This window comes from Saimiri boliviensis, chromosome 6, assembly GCF_048565385.1.
Source record: "Saimiri boliviensis isolate mSaiBol1 chromosome 6, mSaiBol1.pri, whole genome shotgun sequence".
Taxonomy (NCBI): domain Eukaryota; kingdom Metazoa; phylum Chordata; class Mammalia; order Primates; family Cebidae; genus Saimiri; species Saimiri boliviensis.
Genome location: NC_133454.1, coordinates 44,158,125 through 44,175,336, shown reverse-complemented (window position 1 = coordinate 44,175,336; position 17,212 = coordinate 44,158,125). Strand labels below are relative to the sequence as shown.

At 40.5% G+C, this 17,212-nt stretch overlaps 1 protein-coding gene across 1 annotated transcript in view; it reads left to right on the top strand.

Moving 5' to 3' along the window:
• C6H11orf65 (chromosome 6 C11orf65 homolog) overlaps positions 1–17,212 on the top strand; it is a 71,822-nt gene that overhangs the window by 10,925 nt on the left and 43,685 nt on the right. The window contains exon 3 of the mRNA XM_010334597.2: positions 15,923–16,015. Coding sequence (XP_010332899.1) covers positions 15,923–16,015 — 93 coding nt within the window. The remainder of the gene's footprint in view (positions 1–15,922; positions 16,016–17,212) is intronic.

Sequence of the window (17,212 nt, the reverse complement as noted above, 5' to 3'; positions counted from 1 at the left end):
TTTGTTTTCTGCTTGTCTGATCTGTTTTTTCCTGCATTTCTTCCTCCCTTTCCCTTTCTTTGTAGTAATTACTGTTAGTTTGTCATTATTTTCTTTATTAATTTTTTAGTTATTTTGATTGATTAAAGATGCTATGAATTGTTTTCTATTTCTCCTATTCACAGGAGGTGGCAATATTTTCCCTTTCATCTAGGCTATTTTAGTAACTTGCTTTACCACTAAAACCAATAGATAGGACATGACATTCTGGAACCTCTTAGTCTAGGTCATAAAAAGGATTACAGTGTCCCTGTCTGTGTCCTGAAATGTTCATCTTGAGTGAGAACAGCCACCATGTAAGAAGAATAACTGTCCTGAAACTGCCATGCTGAAGGCAATCCCAAGCTAGCCTCATGGAGAGGTTGCCTACAGAGATTGATGATTGACTGTCCCCAGTTTTAACAGATATTCCAGCCCACCTAACCAGATACATAAATGAAAAGCCCATTTTTGATACTCCATCCCCAACAAATGTAATAAGGAAAAGAACCAAGAGACCTATTTGACAGCTAGAATTGAGGTCCCTGACATTGGGCCCCAGTTGAGCCATCCCAGCCATTTCTGCTGTTCAAGTCATTCCAGCTGAAGCCTCAGTCATTGTGGGGATCAGACAGTACTTCAGTACTATTCCCTACCAGAATTCCCGTAATTGTGAGCGTAATAAAATTGTGGTTGTTTTTACACTACTAAATTTTAAAGTACTTTGCTATGCAGTAATAGATGACTAGAACAGCTATATATTCTTTTAGAGGGTTAAGCTAGAAAGGGCAGCGTTATAGTATTTGCCCTTGATTAATTAGTCTCTACCTAGGTTAGTACTTTTACCCTTTTCAGAACAATGTAACAATCTCGTAGCAGGTTAGTTCACTTTAGCCCCTTCACCTTTGTCCTATTATTTTCCGACATTTCACTTAACACTTTTGTTTTAAATACAGTAGACATTATTATTATTGTTTTAAACATCCAGTGTTCTCTCTTTTATTGTGGTAAAATGTTCATAACATAAAATTTACCAGTTTAACCATATTTAGGTGTATAACTCAGTTACATTAAGTACGATTACAGTGTTGTGCAACTGTTACCACTATCCATTTCCACAGCTTTTTCATCATCCCAAACAAAACCTCGTAATCTCCTAGCTGCTAGACCCCATTTATCTCTATTTTACTTTGTGTCTCTGTGAATTTTCCTGTTTTAGGTAGCTCGTTTAAGTGGATTTGTCTTTTTGTTGCTGGTTTTTTTTTTAACTCAACATTTTCAAGGTTCATCCAATTTATAGCATGTATCAGAATTTCATTCCTTTCTAAGGCTGGATAATATTCCATTATATATCTGTAAGCTACATTGTATTTATAATTTCATCTGTTAATGCACATTTGGGTTGTTTCCACTTTTTGGTTGCTGTGAATAATGCTGCTAAAAATTGATGTAAAAGTATCTGTTTGAGCCATTGCTTTCTTTTGGGTATATGTCTAGAAGAATTGCTGGATCATGTTGTAATTCTATGTTTAACTTTGCGAGAAACTGCCAAACTTTACCACAGTGACCGTACCATTTTACATTCCCACCAGCAATGCACAAGGTTTCTAATTTCTCTATATCCTTGCCAGTACTTGTTATTTTCAAGTTTTTTGATAATAGCCATCCTAATGGATGTTAAATAGTATCTCATTGTGTTTTGATTTATACTTTACTAATGACTAGTGATATTGAGAATCTTTTCCGTCCTTATTGACCATTTGTAACTGTTCTTTGGAGAAATATATTCAAGGCCTTTGCCCATTTTGCATTGAGGTAATTTTGTTATTGAGATGTAGGAGTTCTTTATCTTTTTTGGATATTAATCCCTTATCAAATATCTTCTTTGCAAATATTTTCTCCCATTTTGTGGATTGCCTTTTTATTCTCTTGATAGTGTCTGTTGATGCACAAAAAGTTTAAAAAAAAATTTTTTTTTTTTTTTTGAGATGAAGTCTTGCTCTGTTACCCAGGCTGGAGTACAGTGACACAGTCTTGGCTCACTGAAACCTCTGCCTACTGTGTTCAAATGATTCTTCCGCCTCAGCCTCCCAAGTAGCTGGGACTACAGGCAACCACTCCCATGCCTGGCTAATATTTGTATTTTTATTTAGTAGAAATGGGATTTCACTGTGTTGACCAGGCTGGTCTTGAACTCCTGACCTCAAGTGATCTGCTCGCCTTGGTCTCCCAAACTGCTAGGATTATAAGCATGAACTACCACACCGAACCTAATTTTTATATGGTCCAATTTATCTTTTTGTTCATTTTATTTCTTGTGCTTTTGGTGTTATATCTAAGAAATCATTACCAAATTCAATATCATAAAGCTTTCCCCCCATATTTTCTTCTAGGAGTTTTATGGCTTTAACTCTTATATTTGAATCTTTTTTTTTTTTTGAGACAGAGTCTTGCTTTGTTGCCCAAGCTGGAGTGCAATGGTTCAATCTCAGCTCAATGCAAATTCCACCTGGGTTCAAGGGATTCTTTTGCCTCAGCTTCTTGAGTAGCTGGGGCTACAGATGTATGTCACCATGCCTGGCTAATTTTTGTATTTTTAGTGGAGACGAGGTTTCACCATGTTGGCCAGGCTGGTCTCAAACTCCTGACCTCGAGTGATCCTCCCATCTCAGCCTCCCAAAGTGCTGGAATTATAGGCGTGAGCCACTGCATGCCACCTAGATCTTGGATTCATTTCGAGTTATTGTTGCATATGGTGTAAATTAAGGACCCAATGTCATTATTTTTCATGTGGGTATATAATTTTTCACAGATACATTTGTTGAAAATACTGTCCTCCTCATTGAATCATTTTAAAACCCTTGTCAAAAATGAGTCAATGACGTATATATGAGTCTATTTGGAGGCTTTCTATTCTAGTCCATTGGCCTGTATATCAGTCCATATGCCAGTACCAAACTGTTTTGATTATTATAGCTTTAGTAAGTTTTGAAATCAGAAAGTGTGGCTCTTCCAACCCACACTTTTTCACTGATTTTATTCTTTTTCAATATCGTTTGGCTGTTCAGGGTCGCTTGTGTTCCACATAGATTTTAGGATTGGCTTTTCTATTTTTTCAAAAAATGCCATTGGGATTTTGGATACTGATTACGTTGAATCTGTACATTGCTTTGGGTAATATTGTCATCTTAACAATAGTAAGGCTTCCAATCCATGAATGTGGGGTGTCTTTCCATTTATTTATGTTTTCTTTAATTTCACTATCCTTTTTGTTTTTGTTTTTGTTTTTTAAGACGGAGCCTCACTCAGTCGCCAGGCTAGAGTGCAGTGGTGCAATCTTGGCTGACTGCAGCCTTTACCTCTCATGTTCAAGGGATTCTCTTGTTTCAGCCTCCTGGGTAGCTGGGACTACAAGTGCATGCCAGCATGCCCAGCTAATTTTTGTATTTTTAGTAGAGACAGGGTTTCATCATGTTGGCCAGGATGGCCTCGATCTCTTGACCTTGTGAACCGCCCACATCAGCCTCCCAAAGTTCTGGGGTTACAAGCATGAGCCACCACGCCCAGTCTTCAGTGTTCATTTTTGTTTATCTAGATACAAACCATTTCCAGAGCCCTTCATTTTTTCCTGGAGTTCTTTCATTTCGTATGGTATTAATTTTCTGCCAACTCAAGAATTCTTTGTAGTTTGTTTTTGTTTTTGTTTTTGAGAGGCAGGTTCTTGCTCTGTTACCCAGGCCAGTGTGCAGTGTTGCAATGATAGCTCACTGCAGCATCAAATTCCTGAGCTCAAGTGATCCTCCAGCCTCAGCCTGCTGAGTAGCTAGGACTTCAGGTGTGCATCACCACACCTCATTTAAAAATTTATTTTTATTTTTATTTTCGTAGAGATGTTCTTGCTATGTTGACCTGGCAGGTCTCAAACTCTTGGCCTCAAGTGATCTTCCTGTGTCAGCCTCCCAAAGTTCTGGCATTATAGATGTGAGCCACCTATACAGTCTGTAGTATTTCTTGTAAGATTTCATAGATGCTAGACCTCCTGTGAAAAATCCCTTCGGCTTTTATTTGTCTGAAAATATCTTTATTTCCTTTTTATTTGTCAAACAATATTATCACATTTCATAGAAATCTAGACAGACATGTTATTGGGGTTTTTCCCCCCTCAGCACCTTAAAGATGGCATTCCATTCTATTCTGTCTTCCATAGTTTCTATTAAAAAGTAAAGAAATAGTGTTACTCTTTCTACTCTGAAAGTAATGTGGTATTTATATTCTGGCTGCTTTTAAATTGCCTCTTTGTCTTTGGTTTTTAGCAGTTTGATTATGATGCGTCTGTAAGTAATTTTCTTTATATCTGTCCATGTTTGGTCAAGTGGACAATAGAATAATCCAGCAGAGTCTACCCCTTGCCACCTTAGCATCCACATACATCCCTCTTAACCATATTTAACTTCCAAATAAAATCAAAATTAAAACCATACTTCCATCTAACATTCCTCATATATGCCAAAACATATTCACAGCCTTCCAAAAAGTACCTTTATCCATTTTTGGATCATTTTTATTCCTCTTTTTTGCTGACCCATATTCTACCTATGATATCATATACTATAAATACAAGATAGAAGATTAAGCATTTGTATTAATTCCCTAATGCTGCTGTAAAAATTGCCACAAAGTTAGTGGTTTAAACCACAAAAATGTATTGTTTTACAGCAGGCGTCCCCAAACTTTTTACACAGGGGGCCAGTTCACTGTCCCTCAGAGGGACAGTGGAGGGCTGCCACATACTATGCTCCTCTCACTGACCACCAATGAAAGAGGTGCCCCTTCCTGAAGTGCGGCGGGGGGCCGGATAAATGGTCTCAGGGGGCCGCATGTGACCCGCGGGCCGTAGTTTGGGGACGCCTGTTTTACAGTTTTGGAGGTCTGAAGTCTGAAATGGGCTTCATTGGTCTAAAATCAAGGTGTCAGCAGGGCTTGTACAGTTCTTTCTTTCTGAAGACTCTAGGGAAGAATTTCCTACTTTTTCCTCCTTCTAGAAGTTGCCCGCATCCTCGGCTCATGGTACCCTTCTATTTTCTTTCTTTTTTTTTTTCCTCCTAAATCCTTTCCTGAAGCAACTCCCTTCTATTTTCAAAGCTAGCAATAACCTGTCAAGTCTTTCTCACATCACATCACTCTGTCACTGACTCTTCTACATTTCTTATATGGACCATTGCAATTACCTTGAGCCAGTCAGGAAAACTTCCTGTGTCACAGTCAGCTGATTAGCAACCTTAGTTCCAACTGCAATCTTAATTCACGCTCTCCATGTAACACCGTATTTACAGGTTACAGGGATTAGGTGTGAACATCTTTTGTTGGGGGGCATTATGCTGCCTACCACACTGTAATCAACACACTTTGCATTTGTTTTTAGGGGAATGGAAGCAGGAGAAACCAAATAAAAAATGGCTAATATTTATATGCAGATATATAGGAGAAATATTTGTAGATACTACCTGTTTCTGCAACTAATTATGGGATCATAGCTGGTATTTTTAACTTTTTTCTTCCAGTAGCTATTTCTTTTTTATTTATTTTTATTTATTTTTATTTTTTATTTTATTGCATTTTAGGTTTTGGGGTACATGTGAAGAACATGAAAGATTGTTGCATAGGTACACACATGGCAGTGTGGTTTGCTGTCTTCCGTCCCCTCACCTGTATCTGTCATTTCTCCCCATGCTATCTCTTCCCACCCCCCAACCCCCACATCCTTCCCCCATTTCCCCCCAACGGACCCCAGTGTGTAGTGTTCCCCTCCCTGTGTCCATGCATTCTCATTGTTCAACACCCACCTATGAGTGAGAATATACGGTGTTTGATTTTCTGCTTTTGTGTCAGTTTGCTGAGAATGATGGTTTCCAGGTTCATCCATGTCCCTACAAAGGACGTGAACTCATAGTTTTTGATGGCTGCGTAATATTCCATGGTGTATATGTACCACATTTTCCCTATCCAGTCTATCATCGTTGGGCATTTGGGTTGGTTCCAGGTCTTTGCTATTGTAAACAGTGCTGCAATGAACATTCGTGTGCATGTGTCCTTAGAGTAGAATGATTTATAATCCTTTGGATATATACCCAGTAATGGGATTGCTGGGTCAAATGGGATTTCTATTTTTAGGTCCTTGAGGAATCGCCACACTGTCTTCCACAATGGTTGAATTAATTTACATTCCCACCAACAGTGTAAAAGTGTTCCTATTTCTCCACATCCTCTCCAGCATCTGTTGTTTCCCGATTTTTTAATGATCGCCATTCTAACTGGTGTGAGATGGTATCTCAGTGTGGTTTTGATTTGCATTTCTCTGATGACCAGTGATGATGAGCATTTTTTCATATGTTTGTTGGCCTCCTGTATGTCTTCTTTTGTAAAGTATCTGTTCATATCCTTCGCCCATTTTTGAATGGGCTTGTTTGTTTTTTTCTTGTAGATCTGCTTTAGTTCTTTGTAAATTCTGGATATCAGCCCCTTGTCAGATGGGTAGACTGCAAAAATTTTTTCCCATTCTTTTGGTTGCCGATTCACTCTACTGACTGTTTCTTTTGCCGTGCAGAAGCTGTGGAGTTTGATTAGGTCCCATTTGTCTATTTTGGCTTTTGTTGCCCTTGCTTTTGGCGTTTTGGTCATGAAGTCCTTGCCTACACCTATGTCCTGAATGGTTTTGCCTAGATTTTCTTCTAGGGTTTTTATGGTGTTAGGTCTGATGTTTAAGTCTTTAATCCATCTGGAGTTAATTTTGGTGTAAGGTGTCAGGAAGGGGTCCTGTTTCTGCTTTATGCACATGGCTAGCCAGTTTTCCCAACATCATTTATTAAACAGGGAGTCCTTTCCCCATTGCTTGTTTTTGTCAGGTTTGTCGAAGATCAGATGGTTGTGGGTATGTTGTATTTCCTGTGAGGCCTCTGTTATGTTCCATTGGTCTGTATCTCTGTTTTGGTACCAGTACCATGCTGTTTTGATTACTGTAGCCTTGTAGTATAGTTTGAAGTCCGGTAGTGTGATGCCTCCTGCTTTGTTCTTTTTGCTTAAAATTGACTTGGCTATGCGGGCTCTCTTTTGGTTCCATATGAAGTTTAAGGTGTTTTTTTCCAGTTCTGTGAAGAAGGTCATTGGTAGCTTGATGGGAATAGCGTTGAATCTGTAAATTACTTTGGGCAGTATGGCCATTTTCACGATGTTGATTCTTCCTAACCATGAACATGGAATGTTTCTCCATCTGTTTGTATCCTCTCTTATTTCGTTGAGCAATGGCTTGTAGTTCTCCTTGAAGAGGTCCTTTACGTTCCTTGTTAGTTGTATTCCTAGGTACTTTATTCTCTTTGTAGCAATTGTGAATGGCAGTTCGTTCTTGATTTGGCTCTCTTGAAGTCTATTACTGGTGTATAGGAATGCTTGTGATTTTTGCACGTTGATTTTGTATCCTGAGACTTTGCTGAAGTTGTTTATCAGTTTCAGGAGACTTTGGGCTGAGATGATGGGGTCTTCCAGATATACAATCATGTCATCTGCACATAGAGACAATTTGATTTCCTCCTTTCCAATTTGGATACCCTTTATTTCTTTTTCTTGCCTGATTGCTCTGGCTAGCACTTCCAGTACTATATTGAATAGGAGTGGTGAGAGAGGGCATCCTTGTCTAGTGCCAGATTTCAAAGGGAATGCTTCCAGTTTTTGCCCATTCAGTATGATATTGGCTGTTGGTTTGTCGTAAATAGCTTTTATTGTTTTGAGATACGTTCCGTCAATACCTAGTTTATTGAGGGTTTTTAGCATAAAGGGTTGTTGAATTTCGTCAAAAGACTTCTCTGCATCGATTGAGATAATCATGTGGTTTTTGTCTTTGGTTCTGTTTATGTGGTGAATTACGTTTATGGACTTGCGTATGTTGAACCAGCCTTGCATCCCCGGGATGAATCCTACTTGATCATGGTGGATGAGCTTTTTGATATGCTGTTGCAATCGGTTTGCCAGTATTTTATTGAAGATTTTTGCATCTATGTTCATCATGGATATTGGCCTGAAATTTTCTTTTCTTGTTGAGTCTCTGCTGGGTTTTGGTATCAGGATGATGTTTGTCTCATAAAATGATTTGGGAAGGATTCCCTCTTTCTGGATTGTCTGGAATAGTTTCAGAAGGAATGGTATCAGCTCCTCTCTGTATGTCTGGTAGAATTCTGCTGTGAACCCATCTGGACCTGGGCTTTTTTTGGGTGGTAGGCTCTTTATTGCTGCCTCAACTTCAGACCATGTTATTGGTCTATTCAGGGTTTCGGCTTCTTCCAGGTTTAGGCTTGGGAGGATGCAGGTGTCCAGGAATTTATCCATTTCTTCCAGGTTTACTAGTTTATGTGCATAGAGTTGTTTGTAATAATCTCTGATGATGGTTTGGATTTCTGTGGAATCTGTGGTGATATCCCCTTTATCGTTTTTTATTGCATCAATTTGGTTATTCTCTCTTTTCTTTTTTATTAATCTGGCTAGTGGTCTATTTTGTTGATCTTTTCAAAAAACCAGCTCCTGGATTTATTGATTTTTTGAAGAGTTTTTTGTGTCTCTATTTCCTTCAGTTCTGCTCTGATCTTAGTTATTTCCTGTCTTCTGCTAGGTTTTGAGTTTTTTTGATCTTGCTCCTCTAGCTCTTTCAATTTTGATGATAGGATGTCAATTTTAGATCTCTCCTTTCTTCTCATGTGGGCACTCATTGCTATATATTTTCCTCTAGAGACTGCTTTAAATGTGTCCCAGAGATTCTGGTATGTTGTGTCTTCGTTCTCATTGGTTTCGAAGAACATCTTTATTTCTGCCTTCATTTCATTGTTTATCCAGTCAACATTCAAGAGCAAGTTGTTCAGTTTCCATGAAGCTGTGCGGTTCTGAGTTAGTTTTTGCATTTTGAGTTCTAACTCGATTGCACTGTGGTCTGAGAGACTGTTTGTTATGATTTCTGTTCTTTTGCATTTTTTGAGGAGTGATTTATTGCCAATTATGTGGTCAGTTTTAGAGTAGGTGTGATGTGGTGCTGAGAAGAATGTATATTCTGTGGATTTGGGGTGGAGAGTTCTGTAAATGTCTATTAGGTTTGCTTGTTCCAGGTCTGAGTTCAGGTCCTGGATATCCTTGTTGATTTTCTGTCTGGTTGATCTGTCTAATATTGACAATGGGGTTTAAAGTCTCCCACTATTATTGTGTGGGAGTCTAAGTCTCTTTGTAAGTCATTAAGAACTTGCCTTATGTATCTGGGTGCTCCTGTATTGGGTGCATATATATTTAGGATCGTTAGCTCTTCTTGTTGCAGTGATCCTTTTACCATTATGTAATGTCCTTCTTTGTCTCTTTTGATCTTTGTTGCTTTTTTTTTTTTTTTTTTTTTTTTTTTTTGAGACGGAGTTTTGCTCTTGTTACCCAGGCTGGAGTGCAATGGTGCGATCTCGGCTCACCTCAACCTCCGCCGCCTGGGTTCAGGCAATTCTCCTGCCTCAGCCTCCTGAGTAGCTGGGATTACAGGCACGCGCCACCATGCCCAGCTAATGTTTTGTATTTTTAGTAGAGACGGGGTTTCACCATGTTGACCAGGATGGTCTCGATCTCTTGACCTTGTGATCCACCCGTCTCGGCCTCCCAAAGTGCTGGGATTACAGGCTTGAGCCACCGTGCCTGGCTGATCTTTGTTGCTTTAAAGTCTATTTTATCAGAGATGAGAATTGCAAGTCCTGCTTTTTTTTTTGCTCTCCATTTGCTTGGTAGATCTTCCTCCATCCCTTTATTTTGAGCCTTTGTGTATTCTTGCATGTAAGATGGGTTTCCTGGATACAGCACACTGATGGGTTTTGGCTTTTTATCCAATTTGCCAGTCTGTGTCTTTTGATTGGGGCATTTAGTCCACTGACATTTAGCGATAGTATTGTTATGTGTGAATTTGATACTGTCATTTTGATGCTACCTGGCTGTTTTGTTGGTTAGTTGATGCAGCTTCTTGATTGTGTTGATGCTCTTTTACCATTTGGTGTGTTTTTGGAGTGGCTGGTACTGGTTGTTCCTTTATATGTGTAGAGCCTCTTTCAGGAGTTCTTGTAGAGCAGGTTTGGTGGTGATGAAATCTCTGAGTGCTTGCTTGTTCACAAAGGATTTTATTTTTCCTTCACTTATGAAGCTTAGTTTGGCTGGATAGGAGATTCTGGGTTGAAAGTTCTTTTCTTTAAGGATGTTGAATATTGGCCCCCAATCTCTTCTGGCTTGTAGGGTCTCTGCTGAGAGATCGGCTGTGAGTCTAATGGGCTTCCCTTTGTGGGTAACCCGACCTTTCTCTCTGGCTGCCCTTAGCATTTTCTCTTTCATTTCAACCCTGGTGAATCTGACGATTATGTGCCTTGGGGTTGCTCTTCTTGAGGAATATCTTTGTGGTGTTCTCTGTATTTCCTGGATTTGAATATTGGTCTGCCTTGCTAGGTTGGGGAAGTTTTCCTGGATAATATCCTGAAGAGTGTTTTCCAGCTTGGATTCATTCTCTTCATCACATTCAGGTACACCTATCAGACGTAGATTGGGTCTTTTCACATAGTCCCACATTTCTTGAAGATTTTGTTCATTCCTTTTTGCGCTTTTTTCTCTGTTCTTGCCTTCTCTTTTTATTTCATTGAGTTGATCGTCGACCTCTGATATCCTTTCTTCTGCTTGGTCAATTCGGCTGTTGAAGCTTGTGCATGCTTCATGAAGTTCTCGTGTTGCGTTTTTCAGCTCCATCAATTCACTTATAATCCTGTCTATGCTGTCCATTCTCGTTAGCAGTTCGTCTAGTCTTTTTTCAAGGTTCCTATTTTCTTTACGTTGGGTTAGAACATGTTCTTTTAGCTCACTGTAGTTTCTTACTACCCACCTTCTGAAGTCTGATTCTGTCATTTCATCACCCTCCTTCTCCATCCAGTCTGGTTCCCTTGCTGGTGAGTTGTGATCCCTTTTAGGAGGAGAGGTGTTCTGGTTTTGGGAATTTTCCTTTTTGCGCTGGTTTCTTCCCATTTTTGTGGGTTTATCCACCTGTTGTCTTTGTAATTACTGTCTTTCAGATTGGGTCTCTGAGTGAGCTTCTAGTTCGTGGATGCTGAAGTTACTTCTTTTTTTTTTTTTTTTTTTTTTTTTTTTTTTTTTAAAGCTTTCCTTCTAACAGTCTGGTGCCTCTGCTATAGGACTGCTGAGGTCCTCTCCAGGCCCTGCTTGCCTGGGGGTCACCTGCAGCAGCTGCAGAACAGTAAGGGTTGCTGCCAGTTTCCTCTTCTGCTATCTTTGTCCCAGAAGGATGCTCGCCTACTGTCAGTCCGTTCTCTCCTTTATGAGGTGCGTCTTTGGATCTATGGGGGTCAGGGAGCTACTTGAGGAGACAGTCTATCTTTTATTGGGGCTTAAGTCCTGAGTTGTGAGCTCTGTTGTTCGTTCAGAGCTGCTGGGCAGGTATGTTTAGGTCTGCTGCAGCTGAACTCATAAAGCACTTTTTGTTCCCAGGTGCTCTGTCCTAGGGAGTTGGAGCTTTATGAGTTTCCGTTGCACTACTGCCTTTTTTGATTTTTCTTTCAGGTCTGACCCGCCCAGCTAGCAGCACGCCTAGCCACTGCCTGCCCGCAGGGGCTTTGCTGAGCTGCTGTGGGCTCCGCCCAGCTGCCATGAGCTCTTTCCTGCAGTCCTGTTTATATGGGCATAGTTAGAACTGTCTCGGCCACGGTGGCCCCGCCTCTGTTATGGCGGACTCTCTCTGTTGTGGCAGGTTGCCTCGGCAACAGTGGGTTGCTTCGGCAACGGGGGCTTGCCTCCGTAGCAGTGGAGAGTCTCAGTAATGGCGGAAGCCCCTCCCCCGCCGAGCCCGACCCGTCCCGGTTCAGCTGTGCTTGGTTTGAAGGGCTCAACCCAGAGGGTTTCCAATTACTGTTTTTGTTTTCGTTGTTGTTGGGGGTGGAGGGCTGGGACCAACCGAGCCTGATCACCTGGCTCCCTGACTCAGAGTCTTTTCTTTTAAGTTGAATGACCCTGCCTTCCAGTCACTTGTTGAAAAGGCGCCGGGATCTCCCGTGCTGCGACTCACTGAGTCGGCTCGAACTGTGGCGCCGGCTCCTGGCGGATTTTTTGCCTAGGAATCTCCTGGCCTGGGTCGCTATTTCAGATGAATGGGCAGATCTGCCGTCTCAGGGCTCTGCTCGCCAGCTAAGAGGGCTCCCAGACCAGTGGCTTTTGTACGGAGAACCGCAGCAACAGGGCGTGGTCACAGCAGCCCACGGGGGCCAAAACAGCCGCACTGGCTGGGACTGTGACGCTGGCGACCCCTCTGCCTGGGTATCTCCTGGTCTGTGGGCAGTAAGAGTTCGTCTGGAAATGCGGCGTCCATTCACCCTCTGCACTTTCACTGGGAGCTGAAGTCCTGAGCTGTTCTTAGGCGGCCATCTTCCCAGCATTCCCCCTCCAGTAGCTATTTCATATTCTATTTTTCAGCAAGCGCTTCAGCTGGTTGTGATTCCTTGCTGGGGGGTGGAAGAAGGGATTGAGCCAAAATTTCATTCCTAAAGGGTCTAGACCTTTAACAATTATGCCTATTTGGGGTTGTTATAATTTTCCATTAACTTTACAGAATATGATATTACTAAAACACACCCCAAAAGATCTCCTGAATTTTAAACATCTTCTTTAACTTTCACTGGTAGTAATAGCTCATTTTCTCCTAAGAATCAAAATTAATCACCCCAGCCAGAATGATAATTACCTTTTTTTTTTTTCATATTGGTTTATTGATATGAGAGGCACAAGATGGCCAGGTGGCAGCGTTAGTTTCCATTTTAATATTGGTGTGTGCTTTGGTGGAAATGGAGTCTTCCCATGGAAACTAAGACCATTATATTTGCAGAGCACAAAGGTACAAAGAAGGACAGGAAGCAAAATTTTTACTAGTGGATCACTAAAGAAAATATTGAGGGGAAGCGACTTCCATTTCTATCACTTAATTCCCAAATTCAGGAATGCTGGCTATTTGAGAAACAGCATCATATTGATTCAGAGCATCTACTACAACATAGAGGATGTCATCCTAGTATGAAAAATGTTGTCACTGAACTCCAACTGCAACTGAATCTCTAAAATGTCATTTCACTGTTCTATCAGGCTAGTTACTTCAGGGTGATTGGGAACAAGGTAAGCTTGGTGAATTTCATAAGCATGGGCCCATTTGTGTGCTACACTTGTTGTGAACCAGGTTCTCTGATCAGGAGCAATGCTGTGTGGAATACCATGGCAGCAAATAAAGCATTTTCAAAGTATACAGAAGGTGGTTTTTGTAAAAGCGTTGTGTACATGGAAGGATCAGATGTCGAATCCAGTGGGAAAAAAAGTGTTGCCCTTTCTATAATGGAAATGTTCCAAATAATCGATCTGTCTCAAGGAAGCTAGGTAGTTCCCCCAAGGAATTATGCCGTATGAGGGGCTCAGTGTTAGTCTCTGTGTTGGCAAGTTACTCTCTGTGTTGGCAGTAGCCAGATGTGGTGGGTAGAAATTCATGTTGCTGAGCCTATGAGTAACCTCCATTCCTTTTTTCTTTCTTCCTTTTTTTTTTTTTTTTTTTTTGAGATGGAGTCTTCCTCTGTCACCGAGGCCAGAGTGCAGTGGTGCCATCTTGGATCACTGCAACCTCTGCTTCCTGGGTTCAGATGATTCTTCTGCCTCAGCCTCCTGAACAGCTGGGATTACAGGCACCTGCCACCATGCCCAGCTTATTTTTGTATTTTTAGTAGAGACAGCATTTCACCATGCTGGTCAGGCTGGTTTTGAACTCCTGACTTCAAGTGATCCACCCGCCTCGGCCTCCCAAAGTGCTGGACTTACAGCTGTGAGCCACTGCGCCCAGCCATAACCTCCGTTCCTACTGCTGTGACCACTTTGTTCGTGAGCACATTGGGCAAGGATAGCAGTGGCTGGGGGGAAAGGCTGACTGATTCCAAAGAATGAATTACCTTGCTCACTTGATTATTAAGATTCTTCTCTGCTGAGATTGTTCTTTGGTGAGCGTTCATATAAGACAAGCATCTTCTCACTTGGTGCCCATTTGGAGAAGTCTGCGCATACCTCTCACCCAGACAGTCTTGTCACCAATTTTCTAACCATGCTTTTTCCAAATCTCTGACCATCCAGTCATACCATCAGTCACCATCCATCTATAGATCTATACTTCTGGCCAATTTTTCTTCCAGGCACAATATACAACCAGGTATGCTACTTGAGGTTCTATCCTGGTTGAAAAATTTCCCTTCCCCTCTGTAGTGCAGGGTCAATTGAGGCTGTAATATATATGGAATTTCCTGTGTATCACATCATTTACTTAACCCCTAGAGGCCTGTTAGGACTTGAGTTTGACCAATGGAATGCAGAATAAATGTTGCTGTGACTTCCAAGATAAGGCCTTAAAAAGCCTTGTAACTTCTACTTTCTGTCTTTGGTACTTTTTTTTTTTTAATGCCTTGACCTCCCAAAGTGCTAGGATTACAGGCGTGAGCCATTGCACCCAGCCTCTCTTTGGTACTTTAAAACCTCCGTACTATGAAGAAGCTCAAACTGAAGGTCTGTGTGGAAAGAGAGGCCCGGCCATCCTAGATATTCCAAGAATTCCAGCTGAAGACACAGATGTGTGTGTGAGGCCATATTAAATCACCCAACTCCAGCTGATCTGGCAGCTGACTATAGCCAGTGTATGAATCCAACCAAGACCAGCAGAACTCCCCTGTCAACCCACAGAAAGAGAGAAATAATAAATGGTTGTTGCTCCAAGCCACTAAGTTTTAGGGTGGTTTGTTATGTATTAGTAGACAACTGATGTAGTAACCATCTATTTAGAAGATAATATTCAGATTTTTAACCATAACAAATATTGCTTGATACTCAATTTGGGGTTTAATTTGGGGAAAATTATATGTTTCTTTCAGGAAGAATACCAGTAGTATAGTCATGGGCTGCATCGTCTCCCGTAGGCAATTGTAGTGGGGCTTTAGATTGTTATGCTGATGCTATGGATTACTTCAATTTGGATTTATTTTATTTGATTTAACATATGCAAACTAGGAGTGGGGTGTTTAAAGAGTTGTTAAAGCATTTTTAGGGAGATAGTGTCTGAGGGTAGGGTTACCAAAGAAGTAATTTTCTGAGATAGACTAATTGGTTGTGATTGTTTAGCTAAACTTGCCCTAATGAAAAAATAGGTAAATACTCCATAAATATTAATCATTGTTACCATTACAGAATCCTATAATCAGTGGAATTTCTGTAGAAATAGAGGGTTCTGCAGAGGTAACAATGGCTAATATTTATTGAGTGTTTTCCTATATCAGAAACTTTTAGGTGTTCTGTAAGTATTAATTCATTTATTCCTCACCAAAGCTGTATGAGATGGCTACTATCATTCCCACTTTATAGTTGAGGAAACTGAGTACAAAGAGTTAAGCAACTTGTGGAGAGTCACAGCTGGTAAATACTAACAGCTGAACCCAGACAATAGTATACCATAATCAGTGTTCTTAATCAGTAGTCTGTATTCTGTTTTTCTTCTAGATTACTCTGGAGAGTATACTGAAGTGACTTTACCAAAGTTTGGGATATTACATTTATAGTTGGTAGTGATGCAATTACAAATTTAAGAGTGAAACTCTTTGTGAGAATTATACTAATATTACTGGGCTTATCAAAGCACACCCTGAGTGCATAATATTTCTAAAATCTAGTGTTTACGTAAAATCTGTTTTATGGTATTTTATTCATTTTGCCCTAATTAGGCAAAATGCTAAGTAGAAATAGAAAATCCAGTTTTGATCATAAAATCTTATGTTTGAACCTTTAGAATGTCGCTATATTTCAACACTTTAAAAATATAATTGATTTAAGAAGACAAGGAGAACCACATCAAATAATGAAATATATTAATCCCAAAGAGGTAAGAACATTACTTATTGATATAGCAGCCTATATTTTTCCTTGAAATGTTATTATCAGTTCTGTGTGCTCATAATATTTATTTCTTTTTAAAAGTATTTTTATTAAAGTGTTACACATATGTTGTCTTGGGATTCACTCAGGGTGGCTGGCAAAATATTAGCAAAATATTAGGGAAAGTTATAGATTAGTCTCAAACCTTTTGGAAGGCCAAAAGGTTTTATTGGGACAGGTTGAAGATGGCCGGTCCATTATGTTAGGGAAAAGATAGGGATGATAAAAGGCTTTCTCATTTTAAATCTGTTTACCCCACATCACTTTGTCTCTACTGTAACTATTTACTCATGTAAACTTTGTGCTGGATGGTCCTATCACAGGGAGATCAAAGGGGAATTGCCCGTTAATAGTTTTTACTCTTGGCCGGGAACCTAAAGCTTTTATCATTTGTAAAACCACTTCTTTACCATGTTAATTATTCACAAGCATGTTGACTTAGAACCTCTGTTATGAAATCTATTACTGAATAAATGTGTGGATGGACAGGAGGTCTTGATTGATTGGTTGCATTTCACCCTCTGAAAGCAGCTGATGACCATCCCTAGCCCACTTGAATCACTGAACCAGGTGAGAAAGTGCATTTATTCATCTGTCATTGAGTTAGGGTCTGTAGGCCAGACCTGTGCAGGTGGTGGTCAACGTCTCAATGTTGAAAGTTCATAAAACATAAATATGTAGCTCAATGAATCATCACAAAGGAAACGTCTATGTAACCATCACCCAGATTAATGTTTTCATATTCCAAACCACTCCCTTTGGGTACCCTACAAATCACTGCCAACTCCCTTCTTTCAAAAGGTAACCACTATTTTATGCTTTAACATAATACTTTTCTTTTCTTTTTTTTTTGAGACGGAGTTTCGCTCTTGTTACCCAGGCTGGAGTGCAATGGCACAATCTCAGCTCACCGCAACCTCCACCTCCTGGGTTCAGGCAATTCTCCTGCCTCAGCCTCCTGAGTAGCTCGGATTACAGGCATGTGCCACCATGCCCAGCTACTTTTTTGTGTTTTTAGCAGAGACGGGGTTTCACCATGTTGACCAGGATGGTCTCGATCTCTTGACCTCGTGATCCACCCGCCTCGGCCTCCGAAAGTGCTGGGATTACAGGCTTGAGCCACCGCGCCCAGCCTAATACTTTT